Source organism: Gossypium hirsutum, chromosome D05 (genome assembly GCF_007990345.1).
Source record: "Gossypium hirsutum isolate 1008001.06 chromosome D05, Gossypium_hirsutum_v2.1, whole genome shotgun sequence".
NCBI lineage: Eukaryota > Viridiplantae > Streptophyta > Magnoliopsida > Malvales > Malvaceae > Gossypium > Gossypium hirsutum.
In genome coordinates, this window is record NC_053441.1 from 61,515,876 (window position 1) to 61,536,124 (window position 20,249).

General features: G+C 31.4%; 4 protein-coding genes across 5 annotated transcripts; 3 read left to right on the plus strand and 1 right to left on the minus strand.

Moving 5' to 3' along the window:
- The first annotated feature begins 1,117 nt into the window (after window positions 1-1,117).
- LOC107903536 (receptor-like protein kinase THESEUS 1) lies at window positions 1,118-3,807 on the plus strand. The gene has a single exon (XM_016829610.2). The coding sequence runs from the start codon at window positions 1,118-1,120 to the stop codon at window positions 3,617-3,619; it is 2,502 nt and encodes an 833-aa protein (XP_016685099.1). The 3' UTR covers window positions 3,620-3,807.
- Window position 3,808: 1 nt separating this feature from the next.
- On the minus strand, window positions 3,809-5,015 carry LOC107903537 (uncharacterized). The gene is made up of 2 exons (XM_016829611.2): window positions 4,682-5,015; window positions 3,809-4,599 (listed from the first exon to the last, which is right to left on the minus strand). Exons 1-2 carry the CDS (start codon window positions 4,905-4,907, stop codon window positions 3,809-3,811), a joined length of 1,017 nt encoding a protein of 338 aa, XP_016685100.1. The 5' UTR covers window positions 4,908-5,015.
- A 5,457-nt stretch (window positions 5,016-10,472) lies between these two features.
- On the plus strand, window positions 10,473-12,567 carry LOC107903535 (probable 2-oxoglutarate-dependent dioxygenase AOP1). Of its 2 annotated transcripts, none has more exons than XM_016829608.2 (3): window positions 10,473-10,882; window positions 11,621-11,942; window positions 12,021-12,567. In XM_016829608.2, exons 1-3 carry the CDS (start codon window positions 10,515-10,517, stop codon window positions 12,285-12,287), a joined length of 957 nt encoding a protein of 318 aa, XP_016685097.1. In that variant the 5' UTR covers window positions 10,473-10,514; the 3' UTR covers window positions 12,288-12,567. The 2 variants fall into 2 exon arrangements, with proteins under 2 accessions (XP_016685097.1, XP_016685098.1); XM_016829609.2 differs by having other exon boundaries at window positions 10,474-10,882; window positions 11,624-11,942.
- A 5,423-nt stretch (window positions 12,568-17,990) lies between these two features.
- On the plus strand, window positions 17,991-19,976 carry LOC107902913 (probable 2-oxoglutarate-dependent dioxygenase AOP1). The gene is made up of 3 exons (XM_016829023.2): window positions 17,991-18,364; window positions 19,185-19,500; window positions 19,579-19,976. Exons 1-3 carry the CDS (start codon window positions 17,997-17,999, stop codon window positions 19,843-19,845), a joined length of 951 nt encoding a protein of 316 aa, XP_016684512.1. The 5' UTR covers window positions 17,991-17,996; the 3' UTR covers window positions 19,846-19,976.
- The last annotated feature ends 273 nt before the right edge of the window (window positions 19,977-20,249 follow it).

The window sequence follows — 20,249 nt, forward strand, 5'->3', positions numbered from 1 at the left end:
AATTAATGATTTAATCAACATTTAGTTAAAAAGAAGAAGGGTAAACTATACTCAAGGTTACTCTAAAATAGGGTTTGTCCTATCTTGGTCACTCTAAATTCTATTTCTCAATTTAGTCAATCTAATTAAGTAATTGTTAAAATTAGTCACTAATAATTAAAAATCCTGTTAATCCACTAATGAATTGTTGATGTGGCACATTAGCCAATTTAACACAAGGGCACTTTTGTTTTTGACATTTGACCAAAGTCGAGAGATCTCTCTAAAATTATGCTAAAAGTGGGTTTCATTTTTGCCCACTCAACTATTAGTAAATTTCATTTTTGCCCACTCAACTATGAAAAGTTATAAAATAATCACTCAAGTATTAGTAAATTTCTTTTTTAGTCATCTAACTATGAAAAGTTGTAGAATGGACACTCAAACTATTCAATTTTATCTTTTTTTTGTCACCCCACTATCTTGGATTTTTTGGTATTTTTATTTTTACTTTAGCCAGCTGGTGACCAACAAAAACAAAATCGAATAATTGAGTAACAATTTTGTAACCTTTCATATTTGAGTGACCCAAAAAGAAATTTACTAATCGTTAGGTGACTACTAGTGCAATTTACCCAAAAAATTATATCATAACCAGGGTCCAATGCTTGTGAGGCTAATGAATACTCTGAAAATTCAAACCTTTTTCAGTGTACAGAGTAATAGAGAGAGACATAACAAACAGCTGGATTTTGATGGGAAGTGATACATTTTTTCCCAGGCTGAAAATTCAAAGACACATATTAAAGACAATTACGTAATTTTCTTTCATTAGAACTGTTGGGTCCTCTTAGTTTTTCCCTCAAAAAGTCAGCTTAACCAAAACGAGTGGAAAAGTAGTTGATTTTATATACAGCTGCTGCACTTTTTCCTACCAGGGAATAGCTGGTTTGTTTCTCTTTTTGGCTTCATTTTTGAGGTATGGCCATTGATGAAGGTTTTAATCTTTAGTAGTCATTCTGCATTAGGGTTCTAGTTAGGGGTTGAATTATTAGTATTTTAAGGTTCAAATTTTGATGGGAATTTGGGGTTTCTTTATATGTTAGTTTATTGAGAACTTTGGGGTTTATTGTTGAAGATGAATGTAGGGAAGTGGCTATCTTTGGTTTTAGCTGTTATTTTGTTTGAATTTTTGGGTTATAGAAGAATACAGGCATCATTCACTCCTACTGATAACTACTTAATTGTTTGTGGTTCTTCACAAAATGTCACATTTCAAGGTAGAACTTTTGTTCCTGATTTTCTTCATTCTTCAATTTCCTTAAAGGCCAAAAGAAGTTATTATGTTGCTAGCTCTAATTCCAGTGTTCCATCTTCTATATTTCGATCCGCTCGGATTTTTTCCAGCATTGCTTCATACGAGTTCGATATCAAACAACGAGGTCGGCATTGGATCCGGCTATATTTTTTTCCTGTTGTGGTTCCGAAATCGGGACATAACTTGATATCTGCTCCGATAACGGTTGTCACTGATGGTTTCGTGTTGTTGAACAACTTCACTTTCGAGAACTATAATGGTTCTTTTTTGTTCAAGGAGTTTGCAATCAATGTGACTTCTGTTACCTTGTCGCTTACGTTTGTTCCTTGGAATGATTTGGTTTCGTTTGTTAATGCGATCGAAGTTGTGTCCATCCCAGATTCAGTCTTGCCTGACCAGGCATTAGCTCTGAATCGATCTACTCCTATTAGTGGTCTTTCGGAGTTTGGGATGGAAACTGTTTATCGGTTAAACATGGGAGGGCCCTTGATTAGTGCTCAGAATGATACACTGGGAAGAACATGGGAGAATGATTCGAAATATCTCCGTGTAAATGGTTCTGCTCTGAATGTTTCAATCGATCCAGCTTCCATCAAATATACTGCTTCCATTACAGAGGAAACAGCACCGAATTGGGTCTATGCTACTGCTGAAACCATGGGTGATGCAAATGTATCTAACATGAACTTCAATATAACTTGGGTCTTCCCTGTCAATCCAAACTTCAGGTACTTCGTCCGGGCACATTTTTGTGATATCTCCAGTCAGTCTCTCTATGCTTTGGTTTTCAATCTGTACTTAAATGATGATATTGCTGCTGCAAGTCTTGACCTATCAACATTGACGAGCAACCTAAATGTGCCTTACTATATGGACTTCATCTCCAGTTCCTCAGCGGGTTCTGATACTTTGACTGTTAGTATTGGTCCGGATTCAGTGACGGATATCACTAATGCAACATTGAGCGGGTTGGAGATTATGAAAATCAGCAATGAGGCTGGTAGCCTCGATGGGGTTTCTTCTGTAAAGAATCTCCTTCCGCTATCATCTCTGAAGAAGAACAAGATATGGATAATAATTGGTTCTCTTGTTGGAGCTGTAATTGCACTGGTGTTCATCGGATTCTGCTGTTGTTGCCTGTTGATGCGGAAGCCTAAAGCTAATCATCAAGGACATCCCTTACACGGAAACTCTCAAACAATGACCAAAATGTCGATGGCATCAAAAAAGAGTGGAACGGCAAGCTGCATCTCATCGGCCTCCTCGAGTTTCGGTCAGTTCTTCAGCCTCCAAGAAATCCTTGATGCTACCAACAAATTTGATGAGAGTCTACTACTAGGAGTTGGTGGTTTTGGTAGGGTCTACAGAGGAATGCTTGAAGATGGGACTAATTGTGCTGTCAAAAGAGGTAACTCGAGATCCGAACAAGGCCTTGCTGAATTTATGACTGAAATTGAAATGCTATCTAAACTTCGTCACCGTCACCTTGTCTCTCTTATTGGCTACTGTGATGAAAGATCGGAAACGATTCTTGTTTATGAGTATATGGCTAATGGACCCCTTAGAAGCCATCTTTATGGAACAAATTTTCCATCTCTAACATGGAAGCAACGACTTGATATATGCATTGGCGCTGCTAGAGGACTTCATTACCTCCACACATTTGCAGCCCGAAGCATTATTCACCGGGATGTGAAGACAACAAACATTCTCTTGGATGAGAATTTTGTAGCCAAGGTATCAGATTTTGGCCTCTCAAAAACCGGTCCAGCTTTAGATCAGACACATGTGAGTACTGCTGTTAAGGGTAGCTTTGGCTACCTTGATCCCGAATACTTTAGAAGACAGCAACTCACTGAGAAGTCTGATGTGTATTCATTCGGGGTGGTTCTGATGGAAGTTCTCTGTGCTAGGTCGGCTTTAAATCCAGTTCTCCCAAGAGAACAAGTTAATATCGCGGAATGGGCAATGAGCTGGCACAAGAAAGGTATGTTGAATCAAATCATGGATTCTAATCTGGTCGGGAAATTGAATCCGGCTTCTCTTAAGAAGTACGGAGAGACAGCTGAGAAGTGCCTTGCCGAGCATGGGACTGAGAGACCATCGATGGGAGATGTTTTATGGAACCTCGAGTATGCTCTTCAGCTGGAGGAGACGTCATCAGTGCTAACTGAACCCGATGATAACAGTATGAACCATATCCCGGCGATTCGGTTGACACCGCTTGAGTCATTTGATAATAGTGTAACCATGACCAACGGGGGAAATTCTGGCACCGATTGTAATGCCGAAGATTCACTCGTAAATCCTTGTGGACGGTAGATGAATCAGAGGTTTATGTTTATTATTACAATTACTGTGTTCCATTATACAGCCATCAATGCAGACATAAACAACATAAAAAGTTACATTATATATGTATATATATAGTTTTCGAATACATAACATTATTGACAGAAGCCATAGCCATAAAAGCTTCTAATGTTTTAACTAATAAAACCCATTATTCCATTATTTCTTGCAAACAATTCCATATCCAGCAGAAGCCCCGCTGGTGCAATCAAGAGGTAGATATTCAGTCACAGATGTCATCTCCTGGTTCGAACTATTTTCCGGCGAGTATAAACAAGTTAAGCAATTTGCAGAAAGAAGTTGGGTGGTCTTATACTTATCTTCACCACCAACAACAGGCATTGCCACACCGGGTTTCGCCGGGTTCTGGAAATCCGGCTGGTAAGTCCTGCCGAGCACCCCGTCCACCTTAGGTGAAAGGGCAAAGAACCTAAACTGAACTTCCAAGTGAGCAAAGCAATCATCAGATGGTACTTTGTAGTTATGGATTTTATCATCTTCTTTTGTCACAGGAACCACATTCACCATAATCTCTGCACTATCTTTCAATGTTACAATCACACTGTTCTTATTTGCAACTCTTTCGACTTTCACATCTTTTTCAGGTGAATACCAACTGGACAAAGCCCCTTCTGGGACAATTAAATCCTCCCCGTTGTAACTGAACTTTAAATGGTCCACTTCATCGTTCCATGTTGCAGCTTTGATGGCTTCAAGGGAGAAAGAATGAGAGTTGAATAAGATCCCAAGCGCTTGAATCCAAGTGAAGTCCCTGGTTCGACCAGCGGGACGATGACCGATGAAGCGACCGTTGATTTGGAGATTGGTATCGGACACCAAGCTGAAATGCTCATTGCTCTTTCCATGGAAATAAAACACAATGCCATCACCACCAATGAAACGAGGATCGTAACAAGCTGATCCAGGACCATTACAGTCTGGTTTACGATCTAAAATCAAGAACCAAAACCAAAAAAAGAGAAATTAATTGAACATTCATATAAGTTTGGAGCAGCAATAGGTGAAACTTACGTTTACAATAAGATTTACAGACGGATGAATCACAGTTAACATGACAGACTTTAGCTTTGTAATTGCCATAGCTAGTGCTTGGACATTCATAGGGACATTCTATGTATTTTCCATAGCATCGGCTTCTTGGATTACTGCAATACACAGAATCTGCTTTTGTTTGAATCAGAGCTGGCACAAAGACGAGCAAAATGATAAAAATAGAGCTGCTTCTTAGAATCTCCATTATAAGAAAAAGATTATGATCCAAATGATGCAAGAACACTTGGTTTTATCGTCTCTATTTATAGAATTCAAAACTGCTAGGTTTGCTTGTATTGTATGTCTTCTTTTCATTTCTTTTATTGTTTTAATGCTTGAAATGTCATCTAATTTTTCAGTAAGTTTCAAGCATGAAGGTACCTTTTATCTCTGGAATTAAAATATACTATCTGTTTCCATTTTTGAAGGGTTGAAGCAACTATATGCTTCTACTAATTTAATCTCTAATTCAATTCATCTTACTTCCACCCCCCCCCCCGCCTTTTTCTTTTACATTGTTGATAGGGGGGAAGTCAGAATTTTTCGGGAAGGACTGAATTGGAATTATAATTTTTTGAGTGAGTTAAAAATGTAATTCGGTTATTATATAAACATAAAAGTTTATAATTTTGAATGGATTAAATTATAAACTTTTTATTTTTAGAGGAGACGTAATTTAATTTTAATTTTTAAATTACAAAAAGACCAAAATAAATTAATTTAACTTTACAAATACTCAAAGAATTAAAGGAGAAAATTTTCATTATTTAGGCCAGACCCTTGGCTCCCCCTCTATCTTCACCATGACTTTTTATATATATATATATATAAGGCTTAATATAATATTAGATATCTAAACTTTATATTGTTTTTTAAAAAATTGATAGTTAAACTTTTTTTAAAAATTTGGTAGCTAAATTTGTCAAATGTTATACATATTACTTCAATATACTAATAAAGTTAATTTTTTAAAAGGTAGTAAAAATTATTAATGTATGACTGACATGTAATAGATGATATGAATTTTTTTCTTTTTTATTTTAAATGTTCAATTACTTTTAGTTCAATTTATTTATTTATTTATTTAATTTTTTAATTTAACATAATAAATTTTTTATTTTGGGTTTTTAAAATTGTTACTTTATTTTTCAATATTCATTCGTTAATCATAGCTCAAACCGCAATTTTTTAATAAGGATTTCTTCCCATATTGACGAAATTTTTGTGGAATTGAGGGATTTATGAAGTCCGGGTCATGCTTTAAGCACGTGATCCCTCTTGAATCATTGCCGTCATTAACAGTTAAAGTGATCTTAATCTCGATGAAAATGTAATCATTTTCCCCACTAAATTCCATGTTATCTACTACATAATGGTCACACATTAGATATTTTTGTCACTTAAAAAATTAATACTATTAATATTTTAAGCAATTTGTATAATATTTGACAAGTTTAAATACTTAGATTCCAAAATAAAAATATTAAATATACCGATATAAAAAATAGCATGTTATTTTTCCACTTCGTTTAATGACTTACAATGGCAAAGTGTATTTTGAGAATAAATCTATATATAAAATATGTCCCTTTACTTCGTTCCCAAAAAGTGTGCAACATTTCTTTGATTGAAGCTCAAGCTATTATTGCAAAATATACATGTATTTGTATTTTTTTTTATGTCAGTTTTATTATATATGTTCGAGATTCAGAATTTATGATTATTTTTTTTAATATTAATATTATGTCTAACATTTAAATTTTATATATTTTTCAATCTTTATTATTTTAATACCAAAATAAGTGTCCCTTTTTTTGAATTGAAAGTCAGAAATATTTAAGAAAATTAATTGAGCCCTTAAAAAAATGTACTCTATTGTGTTATTCATCTAAAAAATCATGTTACCCTTCTATTAATGGAAATCAACGTTGACCCATATTAACTGTTAACTTATGCTGTCGTGACTAATGGAACTAATTTGTGCGTACCAGATGTAAAATTGTTGATGTGGAAAACAATAAAATCTGACATGGAAATTCACTTATTTCCAAGGAAAAAAATAAAAAAAGTAAAGTAAAAACCCAAAATTAGTATAGCACATCGAATATGAAAAGGGTATTCAAACTTCTAAAAAAAATTCTAAAATTTTGTACAACCCTAAATCGAGAAAGTGTCAAATATTGTATTGGAAAATGAAATCTGGTAAAAATTTTCTTGCTCAACCCTTCGCAATAGTAGAAATGATATTTTCTAAACTATTAGGGTTTTGATATTTTGAAAACACCAAGTGATTTTGCTTTGCTAGTTATGGTTCAAAGTGGCTTTCGATTCCTTTTTTTTTAATTTATCGATTTTATTCTTTCGATCAAATGGGTCATTAGGTTTTTGAATTCGTTGTATGTGTAACAACCCGATTTTTAATGGTGTCGGAAAAGGCGATTTCAGAACTTCATTTCCGTAAATCGAGTCTGTAAATGTTAAATATGAATATTTATGGAGTTGATATAAAAGTATATTATAGTTCGGTCCTATACTTTGTTTGAATTAACAGTTAATTTAGGTGTAGGAGGTAAATTGTAAATGTTCAATAGCTATAGATTTTTAATTGGCCAAAGACTTAAGGATTTAAATTGCAATTAACCAAAGATCTAAAATGGAAAATAAACCATCTTAGATAAGTTAAAGTGGACGATAGTGCTTAGATTTCTTAAGTAAGATTAAAACTAATCTTATATTTAATTGGTTAAATTAAAAACCTTAATTTTTTGTATAAATTGAAAGTTGGTGGAATGAAAGAGAATATTTCTCTTCTTCTTCCACAAAGAACCTTCCACCACCATAGAAGTAACTTGAAGAAAACTTTCAAAATGCTTGATCATTCGGCCCTTGACTGGTAAGAAATTTTAAGTCATTTTCTTGTAATTCTTATGTTTTTGAGGTTATGGGAGCTTGATTTAGCTAGCCTATGTACCAATTTGTAAAATTGTTAAAGTTTTTAAAAATTTTCATTGTTGATTTCTTGAAGATTCTGGTGTTAAATTGATAGATTTTAAGCTTAAATTATGAAAAGGACTAAATTATAATGTTTAATTATTAGTTTTGTACATAATAACTAAAGTGAATAAAATGTGAAATTGATGTGATATTTTGATATAAATAGATAGTAGAGAGTCTCTAATGGATGTAATTGAAGTCAGTTTTTACATTGAGGCTTAAAATTGAATGATATAGTTATTTCGATTTTAGGGACTAAATTGAATAAATTGTAAAACTTTAGGGGCATCGAAAAATGAAATTTCATAGGTTCATTCATGTCATGATAATGTATAAATGTTTGATATTGATGGATTGAATGAAATAATTGAATAAATCAATAATTAGATCAAACCGGAAGTAATCGAGAAAAAAACAAAAATATTGATTAGCGGGTCACCGTAATGTCCTAGTAAAACAATTGGATTCAGAAGTTTACTTTTGAAACCATTTTCTTATCCTATGGAAAATAGGTTTGGGTAATTTTCTTAGTTTAATAAAAATTATTAGGCTTTAAGCCAAATTGGGTTAGGAGTTACCTTGCAAAAACTTTTATGTTATTTGGAAAACTTAGGCGACCTCAAAATTTACAAAGACAAAATAAAAATGTTTGCTATTAAACTAAGAAATCTAGAGACTAATTCGTAAAGGTTTTGTATTTTTGAAAACTTTGTAAATTTTCTTGATTTAAAATATCTTTTCAAAAATCCAGTTTCGGAAAAAATGTTTTTAAGCAATTTTATATTTTGAATAGTTGATTGGGTTCACTTTTCAGAAAATCCAGTTCCAGTGTTGCATAGCGGAAAAAGTGAGATTATCAGACTTACTTAAATGCATAACTAATCCAATTATTTTTTTATCCAGTTTTAATGTTTATCAATGTAATGTAAAATACCAAGTTTAAACCCATGCCACAATCCAATAGAAATCAGTTGATGAATATACGTTGTAACAAAAAAGTCTGAGATAATCCTTCAAGCGTTGTATCTGAATCCCAACTTCACTGGTTATCTATAAGATGGTAAATTAATGGGTGAGCTTAAGAAGCTCAATGTGAGTCGTATACATAAGTAACCAATGCAGTACAGTAGACATAGCATACAAGTTAACAGTTTTTTCAGAAAATCACAATAGTATAGAATCACAAAATTGATAGTATGCTTGTGCATGCTTATGAATGACATTGAAATTTTATATTACAAAGAAAGTTCTTAACCAACATTCGTTACACACCACAGTAAGGTTACACACCACAGTAAGAGTTCTCTAGATCTCATCCATCCCTATACACTGCATTGTGAATAAACCACCTTTAATTGCAGATAAAATAAACTGCTACTAACTTCCTCCTTACATATCATCCGATCCCCATGCAATACATTATAACACAAAAAAAAAAATCTGAATCATTATAGTAGGCATGCTTCAAAATGCAATCAGTTTTAGCAAAAATAGCGTGCATGCTTCCATCATGCGTTTAGTAAAATGGTGGCAGTAAATATGTTTTAACATGTGCTCAGAATACCGGTAATAGTATTATGTCATAATATCACAAAACATATGAATCAGAACAAAATATACAATAATAGTATATACAATTTCGGTCAAACAGAAGCCATAGTCAGAGACACTTACATTCAGCCAACCCTAGTAAAAGGCTCAAGTCCCATTACGCTAACACCAAAGGCACTCATGCCTTTGGTTAGTCAAAATTAAGGCATAGATTCATACGGATACTACCAAAATACTTATGGACAAGACTTATGCATATTACATTTTGTTAGAACCCACACCTTAATCCATGTGTCTGAACAACACTAGATCTAACCTGCTAAAACGGCGTCGTTTTGGGTTTCATCTCTAGACACCAAAACGGTATCGTTTTGTGTCTGACCCGACGACCCGACCCGGATCCTTCTAGTGAATATTTTATTAAGTGAATGTCTATCAAGATCTAGATAAATTTTGATATATTTTAAATTCTAATAGTCATTAGAAGTAGAGTTCTATTTCATTTATACTTCTTATAGCTATAAATATAGACTTTGGAGAAGATTGTAAAGGATCCCCATTGATCAATAAAATATGCGCTCTCTCTCTTGCTCCCCTATTTTCTTTGTTCTTTACTTATTGTCTTTTTATTTTATAATATTATTAACTTTTTTTTATACATTGTTCTATTTTCGACACTAATAAAAAATAAAAACATTATTAAAAACTAATAATATATATATCAAAAGATTTTGAAAATATTAATTTTTATTTTTATTTTTTTACATGTTTTAAATATTATTTTATACTTAATTTTAATTAAGAATCTTAAGAAACAAACAAAATTTAAAATACCTTATCAATATATGTTTAAAATATAAACTCTTTTCAACTTTTCATAATCGAATCAATGGTTAAAAATATAAAATAATAGTTGATTTATATTTTTAAATGTTTGAGGTGATTGTATGAAGTGAAAATAAGAGGATAAAGAATCATATTAAACCAGATGACTGTGATTTGTGACCGTATATGGCTGGTTTCTACTAGCAGACAAATAACAAGAAACAAGAAAAAATAATAAAAAACCAATCCAATTTGGAATGTTAACATCGCTATTCAATATATAAATTATCTGTATCATAGCAATTTGGTTTTTTCACAAAAATGTATACCCATTATTTTGTACCTTTGATTTGCAAGGAGGGACTTCCAATGCAATTATAAATCTCATTGATTGTATATTCAAGGTGCCATTCAAGCATTATTGTTTGATATAAACATAGAGATGATCTCAACAACTCCGGCTATGGTTCCAGTTATAGATTTCTCAAACCAAAACCTGAAACCTGGCAGCCCCAAATGGGATTTAGTGAAATCCCAAGTTCGGGAAGCACTGGAGGAGTACGGTTGTTTCGAGGCATTGTTTGATCCAATCCTGGAGCTTCGAAAGGCAGTGTTTGGGGCTTTGCAAGAGGCCTTTGACTTGCCTTTACAAACTAAAAAACTCTGTGTTTCCGACAAGCCCTTTCGTGGCTATTCGAATCTTCGATCTGGTGTGTTTCAAAGCTTGGCGATGGATGATGCTCATATTGCTGAAAACTTTGAACAATGCCTCACCAACACTTTATGGCCTCAAGGAAACATAAGTTTCAGGTATGGTAGTTCTTGTAATAGGAGTCAAGAATGCATTTTATTTTTTCTATTAAAAAAATTTTTAGATATTAAATCAAAGAGCAAATTGATTTTTTTGCTAAAATTTTTTATCCATTTTTATTGTTAAAAACTAGTCCCTTATGTCAGCATGAGATACATGTGACACGTCAAGTGTAATGTTAAAAACTAATCCCTTATGTCAACATGAGATACATGTGACACGCCATGTGTAATTGATTCGTTATTTTGTTAGCTACATAGTTTTGAACCATTGAATCGAAAGAAATTTTTAATAAAAAAGACCAACTTAAGAAGTTTTTAACAAAAAAGACTAACTTACTTTTTTAATCTAACATCAAAATGCAATTTGATTTCTAATACAACTTTTAGCCTTTAGGTACTTCACTTGCAAAAATCCCTTTAACAAAACTATTAGACTTCTTGGAACCGACCTCCTTATTAGGAAAAGTTTTTGAAGTTTTCATTCTCTGATACGTCGATCCAAATTTAGAACAATAGAGGTATTGTTCCCGTGTTGTGTATGCTTGATTTGAACCTCAGATTCTAGTGGATAAGAGCACTACCACTTGAAAACCTAAAGCTAAAATCAAGTATAGACACATCAAGAACAATAACTCTATTATTCATGTTCTAAATAAACATCCCAAAAGACAATATTACAAAGATTTCTCCCAATAAAGGAGCAATTTTATTTATTATATGCTTTGTATTTGGCAGTAGAACTCTGGCGTCTTTCACTCAACTAGCATCCGAGTTACGGAAGAAAATTTTGAAGATGATTTTGGAGAGTTTTGGACTTGAGAAATACATGGATGAGCTCATTGACTCTACAAACTATCAACTGAGGGTCATGAAATATGAAAAGCCAAAAACCAAGGATTCAACCCATGCGTTAGCTGCGCACTGTGACACTAATACGATGACCCTTTTGTATCAAAACGAGGTTAATGGACTACAGATTCAAAGCAAAGATGGTGAATGGATCAATATGAAGCCTTCACCCAACTCTTTCATAGTCTTGATTGGAGAGTCCCTTAGCGTAAGTTCCACTTATTTTTTACATCACAGAGTGTGTAAATAGCTTGACTTAAAACATAAAATTTTTATATTGTTGCAGGTATGGTTAAATGGTCGATTGCCTTCGCCTTCTCATCGTGTCATGATGAAGGGTAACGAAGATAGGTATAGCTTGGGACTATTTACAAGGCCAAGAGGAGGCTACGTAATAAAGGTTCCAAATGAGCTTGTCGATGACAACAATCCCATTCTTTTCAAACCTCATGACCATGAAGAATTTTTGAAATTTTATTACTCCGAAATCGCTCAAGCAGCTGTTAAACCTGGGGGTTATATATCTCGTCTTAAAGCTTATTGTAGTGTCTAAGATTTGGCCATCCATAATTATAATATTATAGCCAATTGTTTGGGGTCTTTCTATATATATGGCTAAAAATAATTGTTTTTTTTTTCTGCAATATTAAGGGTAAGATATTGGGTTAATATGGTTTGAACATGTGTCAAATGAGTGTCTAATAAGAGGTTTAATCACCGCTCCATACAAGTCAAGACAAAAATAATTAATTACTGTAGTTGAATTTCATGTTATGTATCGGATTGCAAATTCTTTTTGCAGCATTATCAAAAAAATATTTTTTTTTGTACTAGATTAAAAATTTTTTATACTTTAATTGATGCAGTCGCAAACTAACTAAAAATTTGACTAAGACAACTGCATCTATCAATTAATAGTATAACTACGGTGAGCAAAGATATCGTTCCCACAATGACTAAAAATACTAGTAATTATTGTCTTTCTACTATTTAACTGACAAATTAGAGAGATTGATTAAAACTAAAATTAACTAAATTAATTAACTAAAGAATACGACAAAGAACAAATCAGGAAAACAAATGATTAACACCCAAGAAGCGAAACAATACCCAAGAAAGAATTAAACAACTTCTTCACTTAGTATCTTGATCTGTAGAAATTCTTAAATTATGTTAATATCTCTTTCCAGAGTAAGAGAAACTGACTCTAGGTGAGAAATTGGCTCTAGGTTGATTAATTGAAATTTCTTTCTAATTAAAACCTCTATTATCACATTAACTCGATCTATGGATCCCCTATTAGATTTGACTCTAATCTAGTAGATTTATATCGTTTTATTTCTATGATTGTATGCAACTCCACTCAATTATGCTAGATCTACTCTTAAACAGAGACTTTTCCTCCTCTGATTTGAGCACATCAAATATGGATTAATAGTCTGGAAATATTAAACCAAGAATTAAATATACATAATTGAGAACAAGATTCAAGTATTTATTGCATAAAACATAAATCAAAAGACAGAATTCATCATAAGGTTCATCTCCCATAGGTATTCAGAAAATTAGTTCATAAGAGCAAATAAAAATATCTTAAAAACAATATAACCATAAGAAACAAAGAAACTCATAATAAACTTCAAAGAAATCAAAATAAGATCTTCAATCTTGATGAAAATATGCTTTAGAAATGGCTTTTTTCGAGTCGTTTTCTTCAATATTCTATGACGACACTCTCCCCTCTTCTTATCTTTGTCATATATAGGTCTTAAAATGTCTAAAAAACCTAAAAAACACATTTTCCCGCGGTTTGGAGTGCGATTCGCGATTTTCACACGGCCTGGAATATGGCCATGTGGCAGCTCGTGTGGCTCATACGGTCGTGTGTCCATCCCGTATAGCTCTTGAAAATTACTCCGATTTTTGCTCGTTTGTCGCTCCTTTTGCTCGCAAAGGCTATCCTAAATATAGAAACATATGTTTAAAAGATTAGGAGCATAAATTTCATCATTTAAATCGAACAATCAACCAAAAACGCATTAAGAATGAGGCTAAAAGATGTTACTTCTGACATTTATCATTAACTTTTATAAAAAAAATTTAAATATTTCTTTTCAAAACAAAAAGCACATTTCAAAGTGTTAAAAGTTGATAAAAAAAAATTAAATACTGATTTAAAAAGTTTGACTTTTTTTTATACATTGTTCTATATTTGACGCTAATAAAAAAAATAAAAAACATTGTTAATATATATATATCAAAAGATTTTGAATTTTTTTAAATAGTATTTTTAATTTTCACATGTTTTAAATATTAATTTATACTTAATTTTAATTAAGAATCTTAAAAAACAAAAAACAAAATTTAAAATACCTTATCAATCTATGTTTAAAATATAAACTCTTTTCACCTTTTCATATTAATTGTATCAATGATTACAAATATACAATAATAGTCAATTGAGTTTTGATTCGATTGACATGGGTATTGTTGTCAATAAAAGAGGATGCGGGGTGCATTATTCGCCTTTTTATGGGTTGAGGGAGGGATATGAGTAGTTCTAAGCTTTGTGTAAAAAAACACAAATATAATCAGAATCTATAATAAAATTGTTAAAAAAATAAAAAAATATTAAATATTTTACTGTAAAGATATATTATAGATAATCTAAATTTCAAACCACTTTTAATTTTTATGATTTAGATGAAATCTAATTTTAAAATCATTTTAGAACAATAATGCATTTGCATGTCAATTATGACTACCATTATTATTTTTCTATAATTTAACTAAAAATTATTTTCATATCTAAAAAGATAGGAGGACAATAATAAAATGTAGGTGATTGAGCATGAAGTTCTACCTTACAATTAAAAAGAATCGAAATCATAATTTTTTATTTTTAATTACTATATAAATCACTTAATTTTTAATTATTAAAATTAATTACTACTTTTTTATAAATTTTTTTATTACCAATTTTTTAATTTTAAAATTATTATTTTTTCTGTGTTAATATATTATATTTAAAAATAAAATATAAATTAGTTAAATATTTTTAAATATAACACATAATAAATTTATGCACCACACAAGTACGCAAACTAGTATATATATGATATAACTATTAATTAGTGAATGCATATTGTTAATTAATTTAAATATTGTGACCAGTTATGATATATTTTTAAACATCTATATCAATTTTAATAGCGTATTTAATTTGTAAAAATAGTGATCAACTTGCAAGGGGTTTTTTTTTAATTGTTTTAAAATTTACAGTGATATGTAAAATTGTAAGTTAAATTATTGAATATAAACAAATTGAAAAAAAACTATTATAAAAGTATAACATGCAAAATACCCTTAAAAAAGTATATCTGTTAAACTAAGCTTTATTTGATAGTATGTTTTGATAGAACAAATTAAAGGGTTCTTGAATAAAAGTTAAAGTTGAACAAAAATTAACAAAATGATTTCTCAAATGAAGTCTAAGATATAAAATTTTCAATTCCTACTTTAAAACTCTTAGAAACTTTTTTAAATCAACCTAAAAATCAAGTTAAAATAATTTTAATCAAATTATTTTAAAAACTAGTTAAAATAGTTCTAGGCCAGTATTGAGAGTTTTAAAAATAGCAATACGCTTTTGAAAAGCAGTAACAAATTGACATTTTGTTTTTCACAAATTTAGCTAAGTATCAATCCGGTATCGATACCTTTCATATCGCATCGATAAAATTTGTCTGGTATTGATATTTAAGCTCCAATGGTCACTGAATTTTGCATTTAGTGCAAAAATTATTGATACCTTTTTATCTGGTATCTATACTCGCTATTGCAAGTGAATTAAATGTACTGATTTTCACATCCCAATGACTATTCATATCTCCAACAACTGCAACGGTTAAAAATCAATTGGGAGGTATAAATACCAGCTTCCAAAGATCCTACAACGACCAAGAAAGCATATTCAAGCAAAAAGATCAATCAAACAACCTTTGTGCCAAATAGTTTCATACTTTTCTTTCATACACTTGTGAGCTTTATTTCCATTCTATTTGTTCAAGTGTTTTTCATTATAATTGAGCTTAACTTGCAAACACTTTGATCTTATAAGAATTATTTATTTGTTTGTTTCTTTGTATATCTTTGAGAAGACTTGTGTCTTAATATTTGAGTATAAACCTTAAGGGAGTTTGCAATGTTAAACATTGTCCTCGAAGGTTATCAAATTAGTAAATTTGGAAAAATCCTTAATAGTGGAAAGTTAAGACAATGCAGTAGGAAATTGGGCCGAACCACTCTAAATTCTTGTGTTTATTTTTCTTTCATTTCTCTCTAGCATCCACAAAATTTTTAAAAGCCAATTTACTCTCCTTTTGGTAATTTCGGTTTGATTATTTGAGCTAACAATATTTAAAAAAGGGAAAAAGTTTATGTATATGTTGCAGTCTTCCCCTCCACAAATTCTTGCTTTTTTTTTCTTGTCACATGACAAATTTTTATAATATGAAAACATTAAAACCTTAAAAATCTTATAATATAATATAATATAATATAATATAATATAATATAATATTTAATTATTAATTAGTGAATATAAATTATTATCATATTTAAATATTATAATCAATGAATAATTTATTGTGACATTATTTATATTTTTAAATGTTGAAGTGGTTGTATGAAGCGGAAAATAAGAGGATAAAGAATTCATATTACACCAGATGATTGATGCACCGTAAACTAACTAAAAATTTGACTAAGGCAAGTGCACCTATTAATTAATAGTATAGCTACGATGAACAAAGATATCGTTCCCACAAAAACTAAAAGTACTAGTAATCACTGTCTTTCTATTATTTAATCGAATAAATCGAGTGATTGATTAAAACTAAAATTAACTAAATTAATTTACTACGAACGCAACAAATAACAAATCAGGAAAATAAATGGTTAACAACCAAGAAGCGAAACAATACCAAATAAGAATTCACCTAGATTTCATCTGCCATTATCAATCTAAATTACGCAATTTTTTTACTTAGTAACTTGATCTATAGAAATCCCCAAATTACACTAATATATCTTTCAAGAGTAAGAGAAACCGACTCTAGGTTGATTAATTAAAATTTCTTTCTAATTAAAACCCCTATTATCGCATTAACTCGATCTATGGATTCCCCTATTAGATTTGACTCTAATCCGGTAGATTTATGTCGTCTTATTTCTAGGATTACATGCAACTCCACTCAATTACACAAGATTTACTCTTAAATATGATCTATTCCTCCTCTAATTTAAGTACATCAAGCATGGATCAATAGTCTAGAAATATTAAACCAAGAAATTAAGCACACATAACTAAGAACAAGAAACTAAGTATTTATTGCGTAAAATAAAAATAAAATGATAGAATTCGTCATAGGGTTTATCTCCCCTAGGTATTTAGAAAATTAGTTCATACTTGCAAATAAAAACATTCAAGATACAATATAAGAAATAAAGAAACTCGTGATAATCTATTGATAAATCAACTGAGAATCTTCAATCTTGAAGGAAATATGCTTCAGAATCGACTTCAATGATATTTTTCAAGTTGTTTTCTTGAGTATTTTATGACGACTCTCTCATCTCTTCTTATTTTTGTCATATATACATATTAGAATGCCCGAAAAACCTAAAAATCGCATTTTCCCGCAATTCAAAGTGCTAATTCGCGAAATCGACAAGGCCTACCACATGATCGTATGGCAGCCCGTGTGGGTCACACGAACATGTGGCCAGGCCGTGTGGAAGAAGTCAGCCCGTGTGGCTCCTGCACCTTACTCTGATATTTCGATTTTCGCTCGTTTTGCTCCTAAATGTTCTTCTAAGTATAAAAATATGAATTTAAAGGATTAAAAGGATAATATTCATCATTAACATAGAAAAATCACTTAAATCATATTAATAATGAAATTAAAACATGTTGCTTTTAGCACTTATCCATGACTGTGATTTGTAACCGGCCGGTTTCTACTAGCAGACAAATAACAAGAAACAAGAAAGAAAAAAGCAATTCAATTTTGAATGTTAATATCGCTATTCAATATATAGATTATTTGTATCATAGCAATTTGTTTTTTTTTCACAAAAAAATATACCCATTATTTTTTACCTTTGATTTACAAGGACGGACTTTAATGCAATTATAAAATCTCATAGATTGTATATAAAAGGTACCATTCAAGCATTATTGTTTGATATTAACAGAGAGATGAGCTCAACAACTCCGGCTATGGTTCCAGTTATAGATTTCTCAAACCAAAACCTGAAACCGGGCAGCCCCGAATGGGATTTAGTGAAATCCCAAGTTCGAGAAGCACTGGAGGAGTACGGTTGTTTCGAGGCATTGTTTGATCCAATCCTGGAGCTTCGAAAGGTAGTGTTTGGGGCTTTGCAAGAGGCCTTTGACTTGCCTTTAGAAACAAAAAAACTGTGTGTTTCCGACAAGCCCTTTCGTGGCTATTTGAATCCTCGATCTGGATTGTTTCAAAGCTTGTCGATGGATGATGCTTGTGTTGCTGAAAACATTGAACGATGCGTCACCAACACTTTATGGCCTCAAGGAAACATAAGTTTCAGGTACAGTAACAAGTATTGTGGAAGTCCTTGCATTAATTAGTTATATTATATTTTGTTTCCTCTACTATAAAATATATTTAAATATTAGATCAAAGAGTAAACTGATTTTTTTGTTAAAATTTTTATCCATTTCTATTGTTAAAAATTGGTACCTTACGTCAGCATGAGATACACGTGGACTGTTTGATTATTCCATTAGCTACACCAATTTTTAGTAGTAGAAATGAAAGAAATTTTCAGTAAAAAAGACCAGTTTGCTCTTTGATCTAATGCAATGACTAATTTTTTTTTTAAGTAAAAGATCAAAAGACAATTTAACTCATAATACAACTTTTAGCCTTTAGGTACTTCACTTGCAAAAATACATTGAACAAAACTATTAGACTTCTTTGGTTTTTGTTGAGGGGGAATTGACCTCTTTATTGGAAAAAATCTTTGAAGTGTCGTTCTTTGAGACGTCGACCCAAACCTTAAACAGTAGAGGTATTATTCCCATGATGTGTGTACTTGATTTTAGTCCTTGGGTTTTAAGTGGTAGTGTTCTTACTCATTAAAACCCTTTACGGGCATGCGTTAGAACCCACCAAGCCAAAATGATAAAAACATTTGGTGGACTAGGCGCTCTCACCTAAACTCCGTGAACCACTTTAACTTTCCTCAAAGTAGAGAGACAAAAATCTGAAATTAAAATGAAGTATAGACACTCGGATAACAATAACTCTATTATTTGTGGTTTAGATTAGTTTCCTAGGGACAACACTACAAACACTTCTCCCAATAAGGGAGCAATTTTATTGATTATTTGCTTTGTATTTGGCAGTAAAACTCTGGCATCTTTCACTCAACTAGCATCAGAGTTAGAGAAGACAATTTTGAAGATGATTTTGGAGAGTTTTGGACTTGAGAAATACATGGATGAGCTCATTGACTCCACAAACTATCATCTGAGGGTCATGAAATATGAAAAGCCAAAAACCAAGGATTCAACCCATGATGCGCACTGTGACTCTAATATGATGACCCTTTTGTATCAAAACGAGGTTAATGGACTACAGATTCAAAGCAAAGATGGTGAATGGATCAATATGAAGCCGTCACCCAATTCTTTCATAGTCTTGATTGGAGAGTCCCTTAGCGTAAGTTCCACTTATTTTTCACATCACAGAGTGTGTAAATAGCTTGACTTAAAACATAAAATTTTTATATTGTTGCAGGTATGGTTAAATGGTCGATTGCCTTCGCCTACTCATCGTGTCATGATGAAGGGTAACGAAGACAGGTATAGCTTGGGACTATTTACAAGGCCAAGAGGAGGCTACGTAATAAAGGTTCCAAATGAGCTTGTCGATGACAACAATCCCATTCTTTTCAAACCTCATGACCATGAAGAATATTTGAAATTTTATTACTCCGAAATCACTCAAGCAGCTGTTAAATCTGGGGGTTATATATCTCGTCTTAAAGCTTATTGTAGTGTCTAAGATTTGGCCATCCATAATTATTACATTATAGCCAATTGTTTGGGGTCTTTCTATGTATATGGCTAAAAATAATTGTTTTTCTACAATATGAAGAGTAAGATATTAAGTAAATACAATTTGAATATATGTCAAACGAGTATGTAATAATAATAAAAATAATTGTTATGCAAAAAAATTTCATGGTATGTATTTAACTGCAATGGAATGCTTAAATTGCTACATTTTATATATGGGATTTTATTATTATTATTATATATTAAGGAGTAACACATAAATAAAGAAATTTAATTAACATATGAGATGACAGCAAAAATAAAACATACATGACATGCAAAACTATATTAAGATATTAAAATTTATATAGAAAATTTCTAAATTAAATTACTGTCACAAATTACATAAAA